This window comes from Triticum urartu, chromosome 5 (assembly GCF_003073215.2).
Source record: "Triticum urartu cultivar G1812 chromosome 5, Tu2.1, whole genome shotgun sequence".
In the NCBI taxonomy this organism is placed as follows: Eukaryota; Viridiplantae; Streptophyta; class Magnoliopsida; order Poales; family Poaceae; genus Triticum; species Triticum urartu.
Window position 1 is genome coordinate 118,996,558 of NC_053026.1, and position 23,077 is coordinate 119,019,634.

General features: G+C 41.3%; 1 protein-coding gene across 1 annotated transcript; it reads left to right on the forward strand.

Annotated features, from left to right (window-relative positions):
* Window positions 1–7,126: 7,126 nt before the first annotated feature.
* LOC125508130 (probable prefoldin subunit 3) lies at window positions 7,127–10,711 on the forward strand. The gene is made up of 6 exons (XM_048672730.1): window positions 7,127–7,354; window positions 9,034–9,091; window positions 9,416–9,487; window positions 10,000–10,119; window positions 10,194–10,295; window positions 10,371–10,711. The coding sequence occupies exons 1-6, from the start codon at window positions 7,194–7,196 to the stop codon at window positions 10,443–10,445; spliced, it is 588 nt and encodes a 195-aa protein (XP_048528687.1). The 5' UTR covers window positions 7,127–7,193; the 3' UTR covers window positions 10,446–10,711.
* Window positions 10,712–23,077: the final 12,366 nt, after the last annotated feature.

The following is a 23,077-nucleotide window of genomic DNA, read 5'->3' on the forward strand; positions in this document are numbered from 1 at the left end:
TGATTAGACCCATCTTTTTGCGTATGCGATTAACTGATATGCTTAAAACCAATCCTTATGCTAAGTACATGAAAGATATTATTACAAATAAAAGAAAGATGCTGGAAGCTGAAATTTACACCATGCTTGCTAATTATACGTTTAAGGGTGGAATACCAAAGAAACTTGGAGATCCAGGAGTACCCACTATACCATGCTACATTAAAAGAAACTATGTTAAAACTGCTTTATGTGATCTTGGAGCCGGTGTTAGTGTTATGCCTCTCTCTCTTTATATCGTAGACTTGATTTGAATAAGTTGACACCTACTGAAATATCTTTGCAAATGGCTGATAAATCAACTGCTATACCTGTCGGTATTTGTGAGGATGTGCCTGTTGTAGTTGCAAACGTTACTATTTTAACGGATTTTGTTATTCTTGATATTCCCGAGGACGATAGTATGTCTATTATTCTTGGAAGACCCTTTTTGAATACTGCAGGGGCTGTTATTGATTGCACTAAAGGCAATGTCACTTTTCATATTAATGGCAATGAGCATACGGTACACTTTTCGAGGAAACAACCTCAGGTTCATAGTATCAACTCTATTGGAAAAATTCCATCGATTATATTTGGAGGTTTTGAATTTCCTCTTCCTACTGTCAAGAAGAAATATGATATTCTTACTATTGGGGATGTGCATATCCCCGTTGAGGTAACATAGTGTTATTCGAAATTTCTCTGGTTCCATGTTATTCGGAATGAGTTCGTTAACAAGACTTGATCAACCTTGTTAGTGGATTCCTTTTGATGATCATGAGATGGATGAAACTAGAAGGCACAACCTTCTGCACCCCACTTTTACTTTCTGTTATTTATATTAAATAAAATAAAAATAATTTTTTTTCTGTCTGTTATCTGATTATCCGTGCAATATAAAAATACCTCGAAAATAAAAGTTCTCCAAAATGCCCTGAAATTTAAATATGATTTTTTCTATAATATTTGAGGATTTATGGAACAGAGAACACACCAGGGGGGTCAACCACCTGCCCACGAGGGTGGAGGGCGCGCCCACCCCTCTAGGACGCGCCCCCTGCCTCATGGGCCCACGGTGGCCCTCCTCCATTTATTCCTGCACCCACACACTTCATCTTCCTCCCAAAAACACGAATATCCAGCTCAAACCCGAGTCCAAGCTCGTTTTGCTGCCATTTTCGATCTCCTTGCTCAAAGCACCTCTCACAAAACTGCTTGGGGAGATTGTTCCTTAGTATGTGACTCCTCCATTGGTCCAATTAGTTTTTGTTTTAGTGCTTTATTCATTGCAAATTTGTGTTTCTTAGGTGACCCTGTTCTTGAGCTTGCATGTCAAATTTATATGGTCAAAAGTAGTTTTGATGCATGATATAGGCCCTAGGCACTTGTAGGAGTAGTTGCTATCAATATTATTGAGTTTGATTTACTTTTATTTTGAAGTTACTAAAAATTTCAGGATTTTTCAGAAAATGATGAGGAGACTTTTGAGGGGCTCATCGAGCCAAAGCTCGAAGGAAAAGGCACCAAAGCCTAAGTATAATCTGCCTCGCACCGCGGAGGTTCGGGCGTGTGAATGGCCTTTCGAAGATTTCTTGAGAGCAGCCGGGATTTATGAAGATTTTCATGAATTGGCTCATAATGCAGGCCTCACCGCTTTCCTCCACGACCAATGCGATCAGTATCTCTTACTCACAAATACCTTTATGCAAAACTTTCATTTTTATTCTAGGAACTCACCACCTATGGTGGAGTTTCATTTATATGATGAGCATAAGGAGATGTCACTTTATGATTTTTGTCGGATTTGTTTAGTCCCTTTTGAGGGAAAGACAGAAAAACCACATCGTGATGATGTGGAGGGGTTTATTGATACTATCACTGTAGGGGAAACAAGGAAGGTTTCCGATGCACGAATCACTAGCATACATTTTCCTGTTTTACGCTACTTTGCATTATTTTCTAGTCGTTGCTTAATTGGTCGCGGAAACTGTGGAAACCTTAGTATCCCTGATATTATTATTTTGCTCCAAGGTTTATACAGTGATAACACTTTTAGTATGGGCGGCATTATTGCTAAACAGTTAAGCCTAAACCGTACCAAGGGCCCCATCTTTGGAGGCATCTATGCCTCACGCCTAGCTGCACACTTTAACATACCTATTAGGCATGCTGAGAAGGAAGAAAAAGTGTTGCCTCGTGTTTATCTAGATTATAAAAGTATGATGACACATGATTTTATTGTTAAGAATAAGGAAGGAGAGCTTAAATATCAATTGTTCTTTAATAAACATCATCCTGAGACTATTACCCTGCCTGCTCCTTCTTTGTTTGATTTACCTGTAGGCACGTACCTTGTTCCGTTGAAGGCTATTCATGCCTACCGGAACCCTGCACCAGCTGAGGAGCCAGAGCCGGAACCACAAATTGATCCTTCACGACAGTCTAATTACCAGTGGGATCCGGAGATGATTGTCAGCCAGTGGCAAGCTGAGTCTTCCTCTTCTTCATCTCAGTACGACCCCAACTATTATTATGGGTATCCGCCAGGCCAGCCGTGGCCATAGACCAACTTAGGCCAAAAGCCTAATCTTGGGGGAGTACGTATTTCCCACCGACATTACATTTATGTTCACATACTCATTGCTAGATGTCGGTGCTCATACTTTTTCATTGTATCGTCCATGCTCGTTTACTTTCCTTTTTATGTTTTCTTCTTGTGTGTTTAACAAACCTTAAGAAAAACCAAAAAAATTAGTTGTAGCTTTTAATTAATTTACTTTCTATGCTTGTAGTAGTAATTAAAAAGAAAACCCCAAAATATTTCATGTTCTTCTTTTGCTTGTTGGGAGCTTTCCCGTGTAAATAGTTTTATTTCTTTTCTTTTCTTTGGGGGTCGATAGGAGAAGACCACAATTAAACTGTTGAAGTGGCTCTTATATGCATTATTGTTGATCTGACAAAAAGAGCCCATATTGCCTTGTCTTCTCCCGTTTATTGAATGCCTGCAGATTCCAGCTTAGTCCAATGCACGTGCACTATTATTATTATTCACATCGTTCGGTCGTGCAAGTGAAAGGCGGTTATGATGTTATATGATGGACTGGCTGAGATGAGAAAAACTGGTATGAACTCGACCTCTTTTGTTTTTGTAAATATGATTAGTTCATCGTTCCTGATTCAGCCTATTATGAATAAACATGTTTGCAATGACAATTAGAGATCATAGTTTCTTGTGCCATGCTTGATTAGCTATGAGTTATAATGGTTTACCTTGCGTGCCAACATGCTATTGAAATGGTTATGATGTGGTATGATAGGGTGGTATCCTCCTTTGAATGATTTAAGTGACTTGACTTGGCACATGTTCACGCATGTAGTTGAAACAAAATCAACATAGCCTTCACGATATTTATGTTCATGGTGGATTATATCCTAGTCATGCTTGCATTTGGTGTTGATTAATTTTAACGCATGTTCATGACTGTTGCCGCTCTCTAGCTGGCCGCTTCCCAGTCTTTTGCTAGCCTTCACCTGTACTAAGAGGGAATACTGCTTGTGCATCCAATCCCTTAAACCCCAAAGTTATTCCACATGAGTCCACTATACCTACCTATATACGGTATCTACCTGCCGTTCCAAGTAAATTTGTATGTGCCAAACTCTAAACCTTCAAATAAATATCATGTTTTGTATACTCGAATAGCTCATGTATCAACTAGGGCTGTCTGTATCTTCCATGTTAGGCGGGTTATTCTCAAGAGGAGTGGACTCCGCTCCTCACTCACTAGATAAATGGCTGGTCACCGGGATTCCCAGTCCCATGCTTTATGCAAACTAAATCAAAATAATTGCAAACAAAACTCCCCCTGGGACTCTTGTTAGTTGGAGGCACTCGTTGTTTCGAGCAAGCCATGGATTGATACTTATTGGTGGAAGAGGGAGTATAAACTTTACCATTCTGTTTGGGAACCGCCTATAATGTGTGTAGCATGGAAGATATCGCCATCTCTTGGTTGTTATGTTGACAATGAAAGTATACCGCTCAAAATATTATTCACCTCTGTTTCAAAACCGAGCTCTGGCACCTCTACAAATCCCTGCTTCCCTCTACGAAGGGCCTATCTATTTACTTTTATGTTGAGTCATCCTCCTCTTATTAAAAAGCACCAGTTGGAGAGCACCGCTGTCATTTGCATTCATTACTGTTTTTTTACATTGAGTATGACTTGACTGGATCTCTTTTACCATGAATTACAATGTCTAGTCAGTCCTTGGTATTTAAAGGTGCTCTGCATTTATGTTTTGCGGTCTCAGAAAGGGCTAGCGAGATACCATCTTATTATATCATATAATGATTGAGTTTGTAAAAGTTTTTCTTTATCACTTTCAGTTTATCAACTGAATTGCTTGAGGACAAGCAAAGGTTTAAGCTTGGGGGAGTTGATACGTCTTCAACGTATCTACTTTTTCAAATACTTTTGCCCTTGTTTTGGACTCTAACTTGCATGATTTGAATGGAACTAACCCGGACTGACGCTGTTTTCAGCAGAATTACCATGATGTTATTTATGTGCAGGAGCAAACGTTCTCGGAATGACCTGAAACTTCACAGAGCCACTGTTCAGAAAATAAGAAAAATACCTGCAAAAGATGAAGGCCAGGGGGCCCACCACCTTGCCACGAGGGTGGGGGGCGCGCCCCCTACCTCGTGGGCCCCCTGTTGTCTCTCCGACTCCAACTCCACCTCCATATATTGAGTTTTGGGGAGAAAAAAAATCAGAGAGAAGAAATCAATGCGTTTTACGATACGGAGCCGCCGCCAAGCCCTAAAACCTCTCGGGAGGGCTGACCTGAAGTCCGTTCGGGGCTCCGGAGAGGGGAATTTGTCGCCATCGTCATCATCAACCATCCTCCATCACCAATTTCATGATGCTCACCGCCGTGCGTGAGTAATTCCATCGTAGGCTTGCTGGACGGTGATGGGTTGGATGAGATATATCATGTAATCGAGTTAGTTTTGTTAGGGTTTGATCCCTGGTGTCCACTATGTTCTGAGATTGATATTGCTATGACTTTGCTATGCTTAATGCTTGTCACTAGGGCCCGAGTGCCATGATTTCAGATCTGAACCTATTATGTTTTCATCAATATATGAGTGTTCTTGATCCTATCTTGGAAGTCTATAGTCACCTATTATGTGTTATGATCCGTTAACCCTGAAGTGACAATAATCGGGATACTTATCGGTGATGACCGTAGTTTGAGGAGTTCATGTATTCACTATGTGTTAATGCTTTGTTCCGGTTCTCTAGTAAAAGGAGGCCTTAATATCCCTTAGTTTTCGTAAGGACCCCGCTGCCATGGGAGGGTAGGACAAAAGATATCATGCAAGTTCTTTTCCATAAGCACGTATGACTATATTCGAAATACATGCCTACATTGTATTAATGAACTGGAGCTAGTTCTGTGTCACCCTAGGTTATGACTGTTACATGATGAACCGCATCCGACATAATTCTCTATCACCGATCCATTGCCTACGAGCTTTTCATATATTGTTCTCCGCTTATTTACTTTTCCGTTGCTATTGTTATCATCACTACAAAATACCAAAAACATTACTTTTACTATTGTTACCTTTTGCTACTGTTATCACCACTATCATATTACTTTGCTACTAAACGCTTTGCTGCAGATATTAAGGTTCCAGGTGTGGTTGAATTGACAACTCAGCTGCTAATACTTGAGAATATTCTTTGGCTCCCCTTGTGTCGAATCAATAAATTTGGGTTGAATACTCTACCCTCGAAAACTGTTGCGATCCCCTATACTTGTGGTTTATCACCAAACACCTCTAAGGTGGCAAGATCAGTTTCTCGAAATAACAATGGAAGAAGCTTCCAAAAATATGTCAATCCCGATTATGACAAACACCAACAACAACTCAACATATGAGACGCCTCCCTCAACGTTGGATTTAGCTGACTGCTCAACACGTGAGACGTCTCCATTAACGTTGAATTTAGCAAGATCGGCTGGAGGTGGTTTCCATGAAGAGCTATGGCATTTGCTTGTACGTACCTTGTTCTTAATTGGCCCAATTATTTTTTGAGAGAGTTCTTCACTGGAGTGCTGGATGATTACCTTTTTTAGGGGGTTGCTAAGATTACATTGATCATAACAGATGTTTGTACGGATACATAATGGATCATGAGAGTGCCAAGCTACATGTGGTGACTCAGATCAAGCGAATGAGAAAACTCTAGGTTACAAGCCTCTGTGTTTGACTTTCGCCCACAAAACAAAAGAACCAGCTACTAGTGTTTTCTTTTTTTATCTATTACCTCCTTAATGATGGAGACAAAGAGACCTACAAAGTTCTGATGTTATACATGATAGTTTTGCAGTAAAATGCTATAACAACCTTGGAAAGTGAAAGATCTTCTGCAAGAGCTTGTGCTTATCGGCAAGCTAAGGCAAGAGAAGTTGGGCCTGTAACCTCTGGAAATACAATCGAACATGACCCTGGATATTGCATATCCTGGTCACGACATGCTACACCCGCTTCCCTAGAATTCCCATTGCGGGACACTCCACCATCGATATTGATCTTCACGTGGCCTACCAATGGAGGCTTCCACTCTCGAGAGCGACGAGCACGTTCAACCGTTGGTTGGACGACAACAGTAATAGCCTTTGTGATGCATTCAAGCTCAGAAATGTACCTACCCCGAACAGGTTCGCCGAGAGTGGACTTTGAAAAATTCCTTTATGAATAACTTTTTTCCTCGCCTTCGAGATAGCCCATAGGCCATAGGTAACAACAAGCTTGATGAAGCTCGCATGAGGTAGAATATCCATCATGCCGAATATCCATTGCTTAGAGCTCGGGTCTTTTGATGCCATTAGGTGTTCTGACAACGGAAGATCTCTAATCATTCTCATTTTTTAGAACCGCTAATTATAATTATTCTCATGCCCCTGCAAAAAATGAATTATTCTCATGTCGTCCTAATTGGGCCGGGGGCAACCAACCAGGCCGGTCCGTAAACCCAAAATTTCTTTGCCGAGAGCGAGGTGGACCCCACCTAACAGTTGCCCAGCTTCTCCTCACTTGGGCCTGGCTTGGGCACATTCTTCTCCTCCTCCTCCTCTCTCTCTCTCTCTCTCTCATGGCGGCGGCCACCTCCTCGTCGGCGGTGGCGGTATCTACGCCGCAGGGAGTGGCGGAGCGGCGGGGAATCCCGGCGGCGTCCTTCGTCGAGGATGTCGAGACCTACCTCCGGCAGGCCGGGCTCGAGGTCAACTCCGCCCTCGCCTTCCTCCAAGAAAGGTAATCGCTGCTCCGCCCCGCTCCCCTCCCCTACACCCTACCTTTCTCTCCCCGTGTTCATCTCGAAGGATACGTCGGCTTTGGCGTTCTCGCGGTGTTCCGGGTCCCTGGTCCGGCTGCCGCTGCAACTGGGAGGGAAGCTAGATCCTTTTGGCTGCTTCTCGCGATGTGCCCTCCATCTGTTTGGTAAATTCGGGAGCTGGGTGGGTGGCCATCGGCTCGCTCTTGATCAGGAAATCGTCTCAAACGTGGGACGATTCGCGTCCTTACCATCACCATGTACTCCATCCGTCCCATAATATAAGATCTTATTACATCCAGTATGAGTACTTTTGATCTATCTCAGCAAAGCTCCTCTACATGTTAGATCCTTGTAGGGGTCGGTGCTGCTTCCACCACTTGTTTGGTTGCCAGACTAGCTCACAGATTGCAGTGGTCGTTGGAGTAGGGTTTTGCGACTGGTGCTGTGCTTATGTGGCCCCTGCTTGGATTGGATCTCTGCAAGTTTTCAGTCTCTATTGCCTACTTGTGGATGAGCATCGTAGATTATTAGTCCAAACTATACACCGTGTCGAACTCCTAATTCATTGTGCCCGGAAGAGGCAAACTCTGCCATAAGCTGTGCAGGCCACGCGAGAGAGGCTTATTGTCAACTCAATCATGGGATACGGTTCATTCACATGTCGAATGAACTGCTTATTATGATATCTTGCATATTCGACCAAATTCGTTGTTGAATTTACGGCCTACCCTCTGTTCCTCACCCTAATCCATGGTGCCGCTCACAATGGTACTGAGGCCAGAGTTTAGAGACCAATATATATATAACGTTATTCCGGTTTAGTTTAAACCATATACAGATAAGTTTCCAGATAATCAATCTGTTTAAACAAAGACTCCAGATTAGCACAACCAACCACGATCATTAGTAATCAAATAGGAGTCTCAACTTAATCTGTAATAAGGTCTCATCACGCATGTGTGAGTCATGCGCCGGATTTGAATAAATTCCAATTCAAATCTGCAGGCTTTTAAACAATCCATATAGCCAAATTATGGACAACCTGGTCATTCCTATCATGCGGTGCCCGGGCTATATAAACAAAGTTTAATTTCCAGTACACATGTACTATACTTCCAGCATGATGTACCGGCTTCCTTGGACTAATTTCTGTCCAAGTTTCCATGTACACCGTACATGTATATGATACTTTCAATTCCACATCTACACTTTCCAGGAGATAAAATAGCAGTAAAATAAATGTTGTAAGCCACACACACATATACTGAATATTCCAACATTCATCTGGGTTGACAGTTCCTGCAAATAAAGTCGATGTTCCCTCCATTATATTTGAACCTGCCATTCCATAATGACTGATTTTGTTGTTCCTTTGTGGTTTATATTATATGGTCTCTAGTATTTCTTTTGAAAACTATGAAAAGTATGTACATTCTTGCCTTCAGCGTTCACTTCTAGTTGGTAGGCAGCTGCAACTGATTTTGTGCATCACAGTTCGATATTTATCTGAATAAGAGCAGTTTAATATTATTTCTCCAGCAAGTTTCAGCAAAAATGTTGTTTGTCCCTACATGTGTACATTACACTTTTTACCTGGTTATTTTTTGATACTTGGTTCTGCTTTAGAGAAATGTAACCCGTCTCTTAATTTTTTTAGGCTGCAGCAGTACAAAATGGTGGAGATGAAACTTTTAGCACAACAAAGAGAACTTCAGGTGCTCATACTTTTTCTTCTTAGATTTATTAAGATCAAATATGACTTTTGAGTGGAAGTTTGCTTAATTGCTTATATTTACTTCTTTGACGATGTTTTTTGTGCTTTTGAATTATAATTTGTGTGTTCCACAGCACAATTGTTCTCTAGTTAATACTGATAAAAGATTGAGAATTAGTACTGTAAAAATGTCAAAGCTTACATGGAGTCAACTCTTGATCATTTACCTAACTTAGCACCATGCTAACTTCTATTAGCAGTTATCATTGATACATGCTAGTTTTAGCATATACTTTATAAACTTAGCCAGCTCTTCTTATTACAGGCGAAAATTCCTGATATACAAAAATGCTTGGATATTGTTGCGACATTGAAAGCTAAAAAAGCTTTGGGTGAGGTTTGTATAATTTCCTTAACTCCGCTCCTTTTTCAGTTTACTTTTTCTATTTCTGTGCATTGAATTTTCCCCTTTTGCTCAGCCTAATGATTTAAATTAATGTATATTTCTTACTTTGAATACCATGAAGCATGATTTTACTGCTGAAGGTTGTAGTTACATTACTTTATCACTTAACCTGTAAAATGTCAAGTTTGACCTTTTGCATGTTTCTTAACAGTTTGCTGCTAACACTTCATTACCTTAGTTTAATATGACAGGTTATTATTCATTTTTACTTGTTTCAGTTATCTCTAAAATGGGGAATACAGATCATATTATACTTTTTTAGTCCATTTTCTTTATTCATTTGCTAGTTGCTAACATCTGTTAAACTCATCTTTTGAAAATGAAACAGTTCAAACTTGATAATGTCTTGAAACTGTAACCATGCTGAACGCTTGTTCTGAATGGAATCATTCAAGTGAAAGTTAAGTAGTTAACTATCTGTGTCTTTCATATATTTAATGCAGGCACTCATAGCTGATTTTGAATTATCTGAGGGAATCTATTCGCGTGCTAAAATCGAGGACTCTGACTCAGTGTGCCTATGGTTGGGTGCAAATGTGATGCTGGAATACTCCTGTGACGAGGTATAGTTTTAAGCATTGTCATATTGCTGTCCTTCGATTTTTAGTTTCCCCCTTCATCTCTGGGAGTTTTGCAGGCCAATGAGCTCTTGAAAAGTAACTTGGAAAATGCGAGGGCCAGTTTAGAAGTCCTTGTTGGCGATCTTCATTTCTTACGGGACCAGCAAACGATAACTCAGGTAAAATGGCCATGATTAGTTTGACTACTCACCATCATCTCACGCTCAGTATTGCTAAACTCAATTATTTGTCAGGTTACAATTGCTCGGATATTTAACTGGGACGTGCACCAGCGGAGAAGCAAGCAGTCTGTTATGAAAGAAACATGATCATCATAGGGTATGCGCAGCCAATGAAATCGGGTTATTTTTGTACTTCTTGCTGCCTCTGGCGATTTAGTCTGTCGTCATAGTGTGTGTGCTCTTTGCTGGTGATGGTGCCTTGGCCGCGTGACAGAAATGTATCAATCGCATTCAGTTTATGGTATTGGAACTCTAGACTGTGTGGTGTAGATGACACTCGCTTCTGATTTTGGGCTACATGTACTTGTTTAGCGCTTGATGAAACAAAATTTGCGAAGCATTTTTTTTGTTCATTACCTTCTTTTCTGGCATGTTCACTGGTTTTAAATCCTCTAAAAGATGAGCTGCTCCAGTGCCAATTTACAGAGTATCCTGTTGCAATGTTTACCAGTTACTGCATTTCTGCAGGCTGGTTACGGCTAGGTGTTAATCGATAGGGTTACAATTACTCTGTTTTTTCTTAAGAAATGTTAAAAGAATCTGACATCAGTTTTTTAACCATGGCAAATCGTACGTTTTTATGGCAAATCAAGTTGTTGCGAGGATGGCAATTTTCTTGGACCCTGATAAGTGTCACATGTCAGGTATGAGCACATGGCAATTCCAAACGTTTTTAATGGCAAGTTTAATGATGCGAGGATAGCAACTTTCGTGCTTTAGTAGTTTATTTTTGACAGAAACTTGCTGTGTGTCGTTGGAATTTGCCATCCTTGGTGACTGGAATTGCCATCGAAAAACGTTGGGGCCGGATTGCCACGCACCTGATGTGTGACACTTATTATTTAGGATTTTCTTTAGCAAACGTAGAAAATCCTGTCAGTAAAACTGAACATGGCATGGATTTGTCACGGTTACTAGAGAAAATTGCCATCCTCGCGACAATCTAACTTGTCATTAAAAACATTCAATTTGCTATGGTCACAAAACTGACATTCGTTTGTAGCGAAATCCTTTTTCTTTTCTTTCGTGGGGTACTATTATTCTGCTTTTGCATCAAGAGGCCATTGATCAGGCTCCTTCCTTTCGGTCACACTTGATGACGAGTTTCAGGACTCCCTATCACACGAAAGAAGAAGATGACATGAAACCACATTTTTCTGACTGGGCGGCGGTCGGTCGCCTGTGGCAGCCCGCCCTGATCAATTTCTAGGCGAGGGGGAAAGCTCCACCCTAGTGGTGCTGTTAAGAACTCAACCTTAAGTTGAAACTTTCTCAAGCGTCATTGCATGCTCTGAGCAGCACCTGGCACCCAGTAGAAACACACACCGTGCTGCTGTTGACATTCTGATGAAGAGTATGACAGCAACCTATGCTAACCCTACAGCTACAGGTAACCGCCTCCCTGACTAACATGCTCCGAAACTCGGTCAATCTGTTGCTGCTGCTTTGCCTTAGAGGTCCCATCCTACTTGGCCGACATTGGTAGCTTGCCACATGTTGTTCTCAGGTTAGTTAGCTTTTCAGATGTGATTGAAACCAGGCATCTATATCCTCACTATGAATTTGTGGCCATACGAATATGTGGATCAGCTTCCTCATAAATTTACTTTGATTTTCAAATGGAAAGAAAAATAACAACAAGAAATCCATGTTCTCTGTCGGTGAATCCAAACTCCGTTAACCGAATTGCTAGCCACGACTTTCCTTCTGAATGCTGAAACCTACTGGAGTTCCATATCACTTTCCAGTTGAAAATTTCTCAAGTTGCCGCGAGCGACAAATCAACAAGAAACCAGAAAAGGAAAGTATCTATCACTATCACGAGTTACCGACTTTTCTAATCTTTTGCCGACATCTACCCGACACCAACGTTCTAAAGGAAAAGTGATATTGCAGTTTTTGAAGTGTTAGGCTCCACAGCCATTCTTACTTCTTAGTTCATGTTTCAATTTTTGGGGCACCAGGGGAAAGCAACATTTTTTTTTCTGATGTCCTAAAACCATTTCTCTCCCCTAAAATCATTTTTAGGACACCAATGTTTTGGGGCAGCATTTGGAGATGCTCTTAGCTGTTGCTAGCTAAGATGTGATTTTAAAACTTCTTTTTTTCTGGTTAATTTGTTAATCATCATTTTGTTTCCTGGCTGTGCTGTTAATACCACGGCCGTCCTAATCTGATGTATGTGGCTACAGCTAGCATTCAAGCTTTGTCCTCTTGGCATTCAACACCGACATTCCTCTAGTAATAGTGTTTGAGCCTGATTGTGCATGTAATCCATCAATCAAACACTGTTGTCATGAATGACGGAGTCCTACATTACGGCGTCTCTTTTGATGAGCTACAGAAATGCTGAGCCAGCTTGGTTGAGGCCTAGAACAATCTCATCTAACTCATTTATTAGTAGCGCACATGAACTTACTTAATTCCAGAATGAACTTGCCATTGGAAATCAACATTTAACCTGTAGAGATCTATCCTCTGAAACTACTGGAAGGCTTATGTCCTTGTTTTCTCTCGAAGCAACGCTACATTACGTTGTCCATGTTCTTTTTTTTTCGTCCGTAAATTGAATCTATGATTTTCAAGCCTTGATTCAAATGTGAAGAATGATATTTACTCCCTCCGTTCCTAAATATAAGTTTTTTCAGAGATTCCAATAAGGGACTATATACGAAGCAAAATAAGTGAACCTACACTCTAAAATATGTTTATATACATCTGCATGCAGTTTGTATTAAAATCTCTATGAAGACTTATGTTTAGAAACGGAGGGAGTAGACGTGAAGACATAAAAAAACCAGACAGTACGATGAAAAAATGAGCTAGGCACATAACGATCAACAAAATATAAAATTACATTGAAATTATACTAGCCTTTTTCTTTCTCCGATCGATCGCCGTTCAACAGAGATTGAAAACTGCATTGAACCAATAATAAAAAAAAATGACACATGCAAACCTCCTCGCCATACCCGGCTTTAAAGACGGCAATAGCCACTCGCGGTTTGAAATGAGATTTAAAAGTCGTCGAAGAAACATTCGTTGAAGCATCATCCCACACAGTACACGTTTGCAATCCATCGCCACTAGTCCAAAGAGTTGAAAAATTAGACCATGTCGCAATACAACATAGAAGAATATGTCAAAGTCGCCACATCAACAACAAACCAATTGCCCTTCTTGATAGACACACCGACCGCCAAGATCCGAAGAAAGCCAACAAACTTGACGGCACGAAGTCTCACAAGCCCTTCGTTGACGCCGGATCCAACATCGTCGAGGTAGGAAAAGATGGGAGAGACTTTACTTGAACACTCCATCGCTGCCACCACCCCATCGATGTCGTCAGGGAAACAAAACCTAAGCAAAGAAAAAACGAAATAGACGGTCCCATTTCTTTTGGAACTGAATGCGAAGCATGTTGATCAAACGTGTTCAGGATGGATGACCACTTGTGTTTATTGAAAAGTGTTTGATCTAAACTCGTACTGCCCGGGGCCATGCTCCCGGCCTGTCATCCTTAACGTGGCAATCTAGGTGGTCACCTCTAACTAGATCGATATGCCCAACCGATCAACGTTAAATGCGTTCGATTAGCCATGCATACGGCCACACAAGACATGATAGAGAGGCTACACTTTTTTTAACACAACACAAACACACATGCTCATACATACACATATTAGAGAGGCAGCACCGGACTGACAAGTCCCAATGCAGCCACGTGATAATCCTTTTTACCATATTATAAACTCAGATGTTCATACACCATACTAGAGCATCTGGCTGACAAATCCCCAGTGCAACCACATGATCTTGTGCTAATGTTGTGCTGTATATAAACGCGCACACACACGACATGAGGTAGACGCGCGCGCGCACACACACACGACACGAGGGGTTACACTCACAACTCACAAGCGCTCTTCCCCGTCATGATCCTCTTCCAATGCAAAACTTCCATGGTGCAGCCGGCAGCGTATTCCGACGCATGCTCAGGACATAATGGTGACATTACAAGTCGTGTGAACACTTGATGACCAAGAAAATCAAGACAATGAAAGTTCCCCAACTAGACTGTAGATGAAGAAACAAAGAGATGAGATGACCATCATTGGTCCGGGAACTCCCAAGCTGATGGCTTCTAGGGTGCTTCAATTTCCGTATTTTTCCCTGTTAGAGGTATGATGTATGAGGTACATTGTCACCGAGAACATATGGGTGCACCCATGCTACTTGAGCCGTTGGATAGGAAAAAACAGGAGATGATCGAGCTAGAAGATGGGATAGTCACATATTTGCAAAGTGGGCCTTCTGTTTAGTCAAAACCAACCAATGATCCACGTTATTGCGTTTTTGGATACCCATATTTTTCACAGAACAGTGAGCAGCACGTTGGCCACATGTGGTCATGTAGACCAGCCGACATGCTTCGTTCCCTAAGGTTGGCGATGGTGCATGGAGGAAGGATGTCAATTTGTTGCCAGAGCCGTCGGCGAGAGGGAAGTGGATGAGGATGTGTGAGGCATCCTCATAATCATGGTTGCACCTCGCACACGTGGTGTTGCTGGAGATGTGCTTCTCATCTATATTGGCCTTGGAGTTGAGTAGGTCTCGTAAGAGAAGCCAAGCGAAGAAATTGATTCAGATGGGAACCCAAGAGGACTAAATAGTCGTACTATTAATGGCTTCTCCGCCTCCAACATGGTGAGGTTGTATGTGCGCCTTGTGGAGAAGGACGTGCACCGGTTGAGGAAGTGAGCGTCGTGGTCCTAAGATGACTGGAAGTCCTGCAACAAAGAAATGAGCGTAGTGAATTGTATGCAACAACATTAGTTAGGCAGATTCACGGAAAAGATTCCAAACCGCAATTTGGTATGGTCGCCACTCTGGTTTGTAGCTTGGGAATATAAGTTTGCGAAAGCAGTGCCGACTGTTTGCTAGTGTAACCAACTATCAAGCTAAACTTAGGTATGAGTTCCATTAGTGGTGAAAAGGGGAGAGAAACTTAATTTCTACGGTAGCCATTTGTTGGTTAATGATTCTAAATGTACGAGTTTCTATTTTGCGGTGTAATAAGGGCATTTGGGTATTGTGCATTGATCCAATCTAGCCAGGGGGTATCGGGTAGTAATGATTTTATTATAAATTCATGAGAAGGTAATTATTCTGTTGGCCAAGGTTTTTAATACCCATACTTTTTGGTTTACACATACAAAGAGGAATTTGTGGAATTTTTCTATGGTGGGTACATAGAAAGTCAGTAGGCAATAGGTGAATTTGTGAGACTAGTAGCCCAAGGTAAATTTGCAGTAAAGCCGACACCTGGCATTGCAAGATGTGATTAATTTCACTTGCAAGGTTGGGCGAGGGTATATATGGGGAAAAAATGTGATTTGGAGAAATTTAACTTTATCCCCATATCTAGGGAAAAGTCGTGGAGTATGAAGTTTAGGTGTAACGTCACAAGCAGGGATGCGCGTGCGACTATGAGTGTATCATCGACATACTGAAGGGTGGTGGATGGGAAGTGGGTTAAGATTGGTTGGTGCAACTCATTTAGGTGCTGATTTTGCTGAATCGTTTATTGTAGTAGATTAGCCAGAATGATAAGGAGGTACGGTGAAAGGGGGTCACCTTGCCCGAGGACTTTTTTGCAGTTGATCCAGTCACCTGAAACCCCATTCAGCAGGACAACAGTTTTCCCATTAGCAGTAGGTCAAAAACCCAGAAGAACAATATTTCGGGGAATCCATGACATCTTAATATGGAGAGTAGGGAATCCTAGGAGAGTGAATCAAAGGCCCTGCGGAAGTCTAGTTTTATAACCATGTTGGGCTCTTTCCGAGAGTGACACCAACTGATAAGGTCTGTCGCATAGACAAAGTTTTCAGCGCTACTGTAACCTGAGACAGATCTTCTTTGATTTCTATGGATAAGTAGAGGTATAAGTGGTTTTAGCCCATTAATGAGAAGTTTGGCGATGCCTTTGCTTGGATAATTTTGGAAGCATCAAACATGGTGACATAATCCTTTTTAGGAAGAAGCCCAAATGCCCAATGAGCACGTGATTTAGGCTTTCCTTTTGGGCTCAGTGTAGCTGGAAGTTTTGGAAGAAGACGATGATGGTTGGATTGATAATATAAAAGAATTTGCGTGAAAGACTGGACCGAAGTCGTCTGGCCTAGGGCTTGCGAGAGGGTTCATTTGAAGGAAGGTCATTTTGATCTCAATCTCAAGGAAGGGTAAACTTAGGTTTTGAAGCTGGTGGCTGATATTGGAATAAATTTGTTGAATTTCGAAGTTCTACTGAGTCTGAGGAGTGTGTCCAATAATTTGGGTGATAAATTGAAGCTTCTTGGTAGTGGGTGTGGAATTCTATTTCAAGTTGGTTTAGAGAAATAATGGTATTTTTTAGCCATTGAGAAGCAGAGGTATGGATTTTTTTTTGTGTTTTCTTCACCCTCAATGGATGCATGGCCCTTGCCTCGTTATTTCCAAAACAATTGCCATTTTCTAGTGGCCTTATGGAGGGACAAGATTGTGACCTGACTTTAGCTTATGTCTAGCCTTTGGCATCGTTCTAATTCTCCTTTAATGTCAATATACTTGATGACCGATTTTGCAAAGGAGTTGAATTGTTGGGCTGGGGATCATGTAGTGGCCCATCATTGTGGCACAAGAGGCCTTCAGAGCTAGGGTGAGTGTCATGGTTGGTCTAAGAACATTAGCACATCGTCAGTTGGTGGCCAAGCAACACTTAATGACCTAGAGGTAGACCGGAGATTGGACTCAAGCTAATTTGCACCGGAACTAGTGAGAACTCGACGGGCATGCTGATGGGAAGAAGTAGTGGGATGTGGTTAAAGGTAAACTGACTGAGTGACAAGAGGGTAGTGTTTGGGAACGTGCTGCTCTAGGAAAAGGTAAAAGAAGGCCTTGTATAATCTCTCGAAAGTTGGATTTAGACATTTATTTGAGCATGTCAATCTACAGCGGACGGAAGGGATCTCTAGTAGCGCCAATTCGTAGATAGTATCATTAAGACTGGAGTCCTTGTGTTGGCGGAAGTTGGGTTTATTTTTCTCGTTTGAAAAGCAAAGCAGGCAGGAATCTCTAAGGAGTGGCCAGGGTATTTCATTATCTTGTTTGGTTGCCTTTTTACCCAAGTTATACTTCTGATGTTATACATATTTGTACTTCACACAGTAAAATACTTGTACCTCTATCACACATAGCAAATGTTGCACCCCCTCAAGTGTAAGGGTTTGAATTAAGCATCAAGTTTTTCCTCTATTAGGAAACTAAAGTTACCAGAGAACCAATCAGTGGTTGGATGGTTAATAGGGCAGTGGTACCCCCGTCCACTGGATATCAAACCCAGTTTGATGCTTTAGTGTATCATTAATGCAGATTGTTATTTCAGTGGGAGGTAATGTTCCTATCGATGGCGAGGCGTGACACGTCTCCGTCTATCTACTTTTCCAAACTCTTTTTCCCTTGTTTTGGACTCTAACTTGCATGATTTGAATGAAATTAACCCGGACTGATGCTGTTTTCAGCAGAATTTCCATGGTGTTATTTTTGTGCAGAATAAAAAGTTCTCAGAATGACCTGAAACTTCACAGAGATAAGTTTTGGAATTAATAAAAATATTGACGAAAGAATCAAGTGAAGGGGGCCCACACCCTGGCCACAAGGGTGGGGGCGCGCCACCCGACCTTGTGGGCCCCCTGGACCTCCACCGACCTTAACCCCAACTCCATATATTCTCTTTTGGGGAGAAAAAAATCAAAGAGAAGGATTCATCGCGTTTTATGATATGGAGCCGCCGCCAAGCCCTGTTCTTCCTCGGGAGGGCAGATCTGGAGTCCGTTTTGGGCTCCGGAGAGGGGAATCCGTCGCCACGTCATCATTAACCATCCTCCATCACCAATTTCATGATGCTCACCGTCGTGTGTGAGTAATCCCATCGTAGGCTTGCTGGACCGTGATGGGTTGGATGATATTTACCATGCAATCGAGTTAGTTTTGTTAGGGTTTGATCCCTAGTATCCACTATGTTCTAAGATTGATGTTGCTATGACTTTGCTATGCTTAATGCTTGTCACTAGGGCCCGAGTGCCATGATTTCATATCTGAACCTATTATGTTTTCATGAATAGATTTGTGTTCTTGATTCGATATTGCAAGTTATAGTCACCTACTACGTGTTATGATCCGGAAACCCCGGAGTGACAATAGTCAGGACCACACCCAGTGATGACCGTAGTTTGAGGAGTTCATGTATTCACTAAGTGCTAATGCTTTGGTCCAGTACTCTATTAAAAGGAGGTCTTAATATCCCTTAGTTTCCAATAGGACCTCGCTACCATGGGAGGGTAGGACAAAAGATGTCATGCAAGTTCTTTTCCATAAGCATGTATGAATATATTCGGAATACATGCCTACATTATATTGATGAATTGGAGCTAGTTCTGTATCATTGTATGTTATAACCGTTGCATGATGAATGCCATCCAACATAATTATCCATCATTGATCCATTGCCTATGAGCTTTTCACATATAGATATTTGCTAAGTTACTTTTCCATTGCCACTGTTACGATTGCTACAAAACTGCTACTGTTACTTTTGCCATTATTACTGTTACTTCCATACTACTTTGCTACTAAATATTTTGCTGCAGATATTAATTCTTTCAGGTGTGGTTGAATTGACAACTCAGCTGCTAATACTCAAGAATATTCTTTGGCCCCCCTTGTGTCAAATCAATAAATTTGGGTTAAATACTCTACCCTCGAAAACTATTGCGATCCCCTATACTTGTGGGGTATCAAGGCGCCCACAACGACTTTGTCAATCTTTAGTGATCCCTTTGGTGCAATCAAACATTTCAACCAATTCATCGGACACGATATCAAATAGGAGAGGCCCCGCAAAAAATCAAATAGGAGAGGAGATAACATGACACCTTATCATACTCCCCTAGCATTCCTAATGAAGAGTCGATCTTGTCATTGATATTGATCACCGAGTTCCCACCCCGGACAAATTGCATCATCCAACTGGTCCATCTAGGGTCAAATCCCTTCTTGTGAAGCACTTACTCTAAGAAGTCCCATTTGACCCTATCATACACCTTCTCAAAGTCAATTATGAGGATAAACACTTCCTCCCTCCAGCATCTGATCTCATGAAGAACTTCATGGATCACCACAAATGCCTTCGAGGATATTCCTCCCACAAATAAACTCCCTCTGGTTAGAGTCAAATACCTTTTGAGCCACATGTGCAACTCTAGAGGCAAACCTTTTGCCATCAGAGTCAAATTCGTATTGATTAATGTGATCGACCAAAATTGTAGGATAGTGTCTGCCCCACACACGTTAAGTAGCAATGCAAGCACTCCATAATTCAATATTTTGATGTCAATCATACCCGAATGAAGTTGTCAAACAAATGGAACACCTGTCGGGCCCCCAAAGTCTAAAATCCTGTAAAATATAACTGGATCCATTCGATCCTAGAGCCGTATCAGTCCGCATTTCCTCTAGGCTCTTAGTGATCTCCCTAAGATAGAAGGGTGCCACCATAACCCTATTATCCTCCTCAAAAAGCCAGCCCATGGCTCCCAAGCCCGCACCTAAATATGGTCCTGACCCACTGATGCGGCTTGAAACTGCGTCGGTATTTTCCCAAAGAGGAAGGGATGGTGCAACACAGCTATGGTAGGTATTTCCCTCAGTTATGAAACCAAGATATCAATCCAGTAGGAGGGCCAAGCAGGACTACGTAAACGGTACCTACACACAAAGAACAAATACTTGCAACCCGACGCGTAAGAGGGGTTGTCAATCCCTCCTCGGTAAAAAGATAAATTGTTTTGTGATAGATTGGATAAATAGATCTTGATAAAAAGAAAAAGAAAATAAATAAAGAAAAAGTGTAGCAAGGTATTTTTGGATTTTTGGAAATATAGATCTGAAAATAAATATGGCAAAAGATAGATTGGAAAGCAAATATGATAAAGATAGACCCAAGGGCCGTAGATTTCACTAGTGGCTTCTCTCGAGAAATAGCACACGGTGGGTAAATGAATTACAGTTGGGAAATTGATAGAAGAACAAATAATTATGACGATATCCAAGGCAATGATCAATATATAGGCATCACGTCCAAGATTAGTAGACCGACTCCTGCCTGCATCTACTACTATTACTCCACACATCGATCGTTATCCAGCATGCATCTAGTGTATTAAGTTCATGGAGAAACGGAGTAATGCAATAAGAACGGTGACATGATGATAGAGGCAAAGGTGTTCCGTCTTTCGATGAGATGGGGATTATCGTTTTGGAGGAGTAGACTTTCACGACCGACTACGAACGTGTGAGGACGTCGCGCCTTAGCAATCGCTAAACCAACTCCGAGAGGTTATTGACCACGCTGGAGCACGATCAAACTGACCACGAAGGTCTATTTCCTGCAAGCAAACGAAGAACAAGCAAGAAACTAAGATTGCAATTAGGATATTGCGAATATAAGATGGAAGCTTTATCGATCAAGGTGGGGTTCTGTGACGCCTTGGTCTGGTCGTTGAACACAAACGAAGTACGCGAAGTTGCAGCTGTGGCAAACTTTTAATCTAAACAAAAGCCAAAGTCTAAACGACGCCCTAAGGGCTGTATATATGGAGGAAGAGGGGGAATTTCGTGGCCCTTGGAGGAGGGGTCCGAAACAAACCCTATCTCTTGTTTCCCCACACATACGGACTCTAAAAACAGCCTATACTTATGTATTTCGAAATTACATGGGTCTAGCCCATAATAAGGTGACACAACACCTATAATAGCCTCTGGACTAAATTTGTGAAGTGGCATCTTGTATATTTCGTCCAAGACTTCATGCACTCATTATGGTGGCTTCAAAGTCCTGAAATCATCATTTGAAACTTCGTTCTTGTTTCCCTTGCACACACCATCATCTCCATGCTTGTTCTTTCTCAATGTTCATCCTTCTCCAAGCTAGGCCCTTCATTTGTAAGCAAAACAAATATATCCAATTTAGGCAGCATCATATTCTCATGAACATTAGAATCATTACCAAGAAACAAAAGTACCTGGTAATTTAATTGGTGTGTAGGAGCTCTAGTAATTGGTCTAGTATGTATAGTAGCAGGGGTTGTGGGTGTAACAATGGTATTGTTGTCCTCATCACCCTCCCCTTCTTGAAATGAAGTCATCCTCGACGGAAGCTCATCTTCCTCAACCAAATAAGGCTTCAAATCTGCAATGTTAAAAGTGGGACTAACCCCAAAATTTGCAGGCAGCTCAAGTTTATATGCATTATCATTTATTTTCTATAACACCTTAAAAGGACCATCAACACGTGGCATTAGCTTTGATTTGCGCAAATCAGGAAATCTATCCTTACGCAAATGTAACCAAACAAGATCTCCAGGTGCAAACACAACATGTTTTCTACCCTTATCTCCAGCAAGTTTATATTTAGCATTCATACGCTCAATGTTTTCCTTAGTTAACTCATGCATTTTTAAATCAATTCAGCACATTGTTTAGCATCAAAATTAACATTCTCCGAAGATGGTAGAGGCAACAAATCAATAGGTGCACGAGGTAGGAAGCCATACACAATTTCAAAAGGGCACATCTTAGTAGTAGAATGCAATGAACGATTATAAGAAAATTCAATATGAGGCAAGCATTCTTCCCACATTTTCTTATTATTCTTCAAAACAGCCCTAAGCATAGTAGACAATGTTCTATTGACTACTTCAGTTTGTCCATCAGTTTGGGGGTGACAGATAGTACTAAAAAGCAGTTTAGTCCCCAACTTAGCCCATAAACATCTCCAAAAGTGGCTAAGGAATTTAGTATCACAATCTAAAACAATAGTATTTGGCGCACCATGCAAGTGAATAATTTCACGAAAGAACAAATCAGCAACATTAACAACATCATCGCTTTTATGACATGGTATAAAGTGTGCCATTTTCGAGAACCTATCCATGGCAACAAATATGCTATCCCTCCCCTCCTTTGTTTGAGGTAAACCTAAAACAAAGTCCATAGATATATCCACCCAAGGAACACTAGGTACAGGCAAAGGCATATATAAACCATGAGAATTGAGTCATGACTTAGCTTTTTGACATGTAGTGCAGCGAGCAACAAAACGCTCAACATCCCGTCTCATCTTTGGCCAAAAGAAATGTGTAGCAAGTATATCCTCCGTCTTCTTCATGCCAAAGTGTCCCATTAATCCTCCTCCATGCGCCTCCTGCAACAACAAAAGACGAACAGAGCTAGCTGGAATGCATAGCTTGTTAGCACGAAACACAAATCCATCGTTAATGACAAACTTGTTCCATGTTCTCCCTTTCTTACAATTCCGCAATACATCTTTAAATTCAGCATCATGCACATATTGATCTTTGATGGTCTCCAAACCAAAAATTTAAAGTCAAGTTGTGAAAGCATAGTATAACAACGAGACAATGCATCAACAATAACATTTTCTTTACCATTCTTGTGTTTATAATGACATAAGGGAAAGTCTTAATGAATTGAACCCATTTAGCATGTCTACGGTTCAATTTTGCTTGACTTTTAATGTGTTTCAAAGATTCATGATCCGAATGTATAACAAATTCTTTGGGCCATAAACAATGTTGCCATGTTTCTAAGGTCCGAAC

Bases quoted from the DNA above. Each gene is read 5' to 3' on its own strand.
- LOC125508130 (XM_048672730.1), top strand. From the start codon at position 7,194: ATGGCGGCGGCCACCTCCTCGTCGGCGGTGGCGGTATCTACGCCGCAG. The intron at 9,092-9,415 runs GTGCTCATACTT...TTCTTATTACAG, and splicing joins CACAACAAAGAGAACTTCAG to GCGAAAATTCCTGATATACA. The intron at 10,120-10,193 runs GTATAGTTTTAA...GGAGTTTTGCAG, and splicing joins TGGAATACTCCTGTGACGAG to GCCAATGAGCTCTTGAAAAG.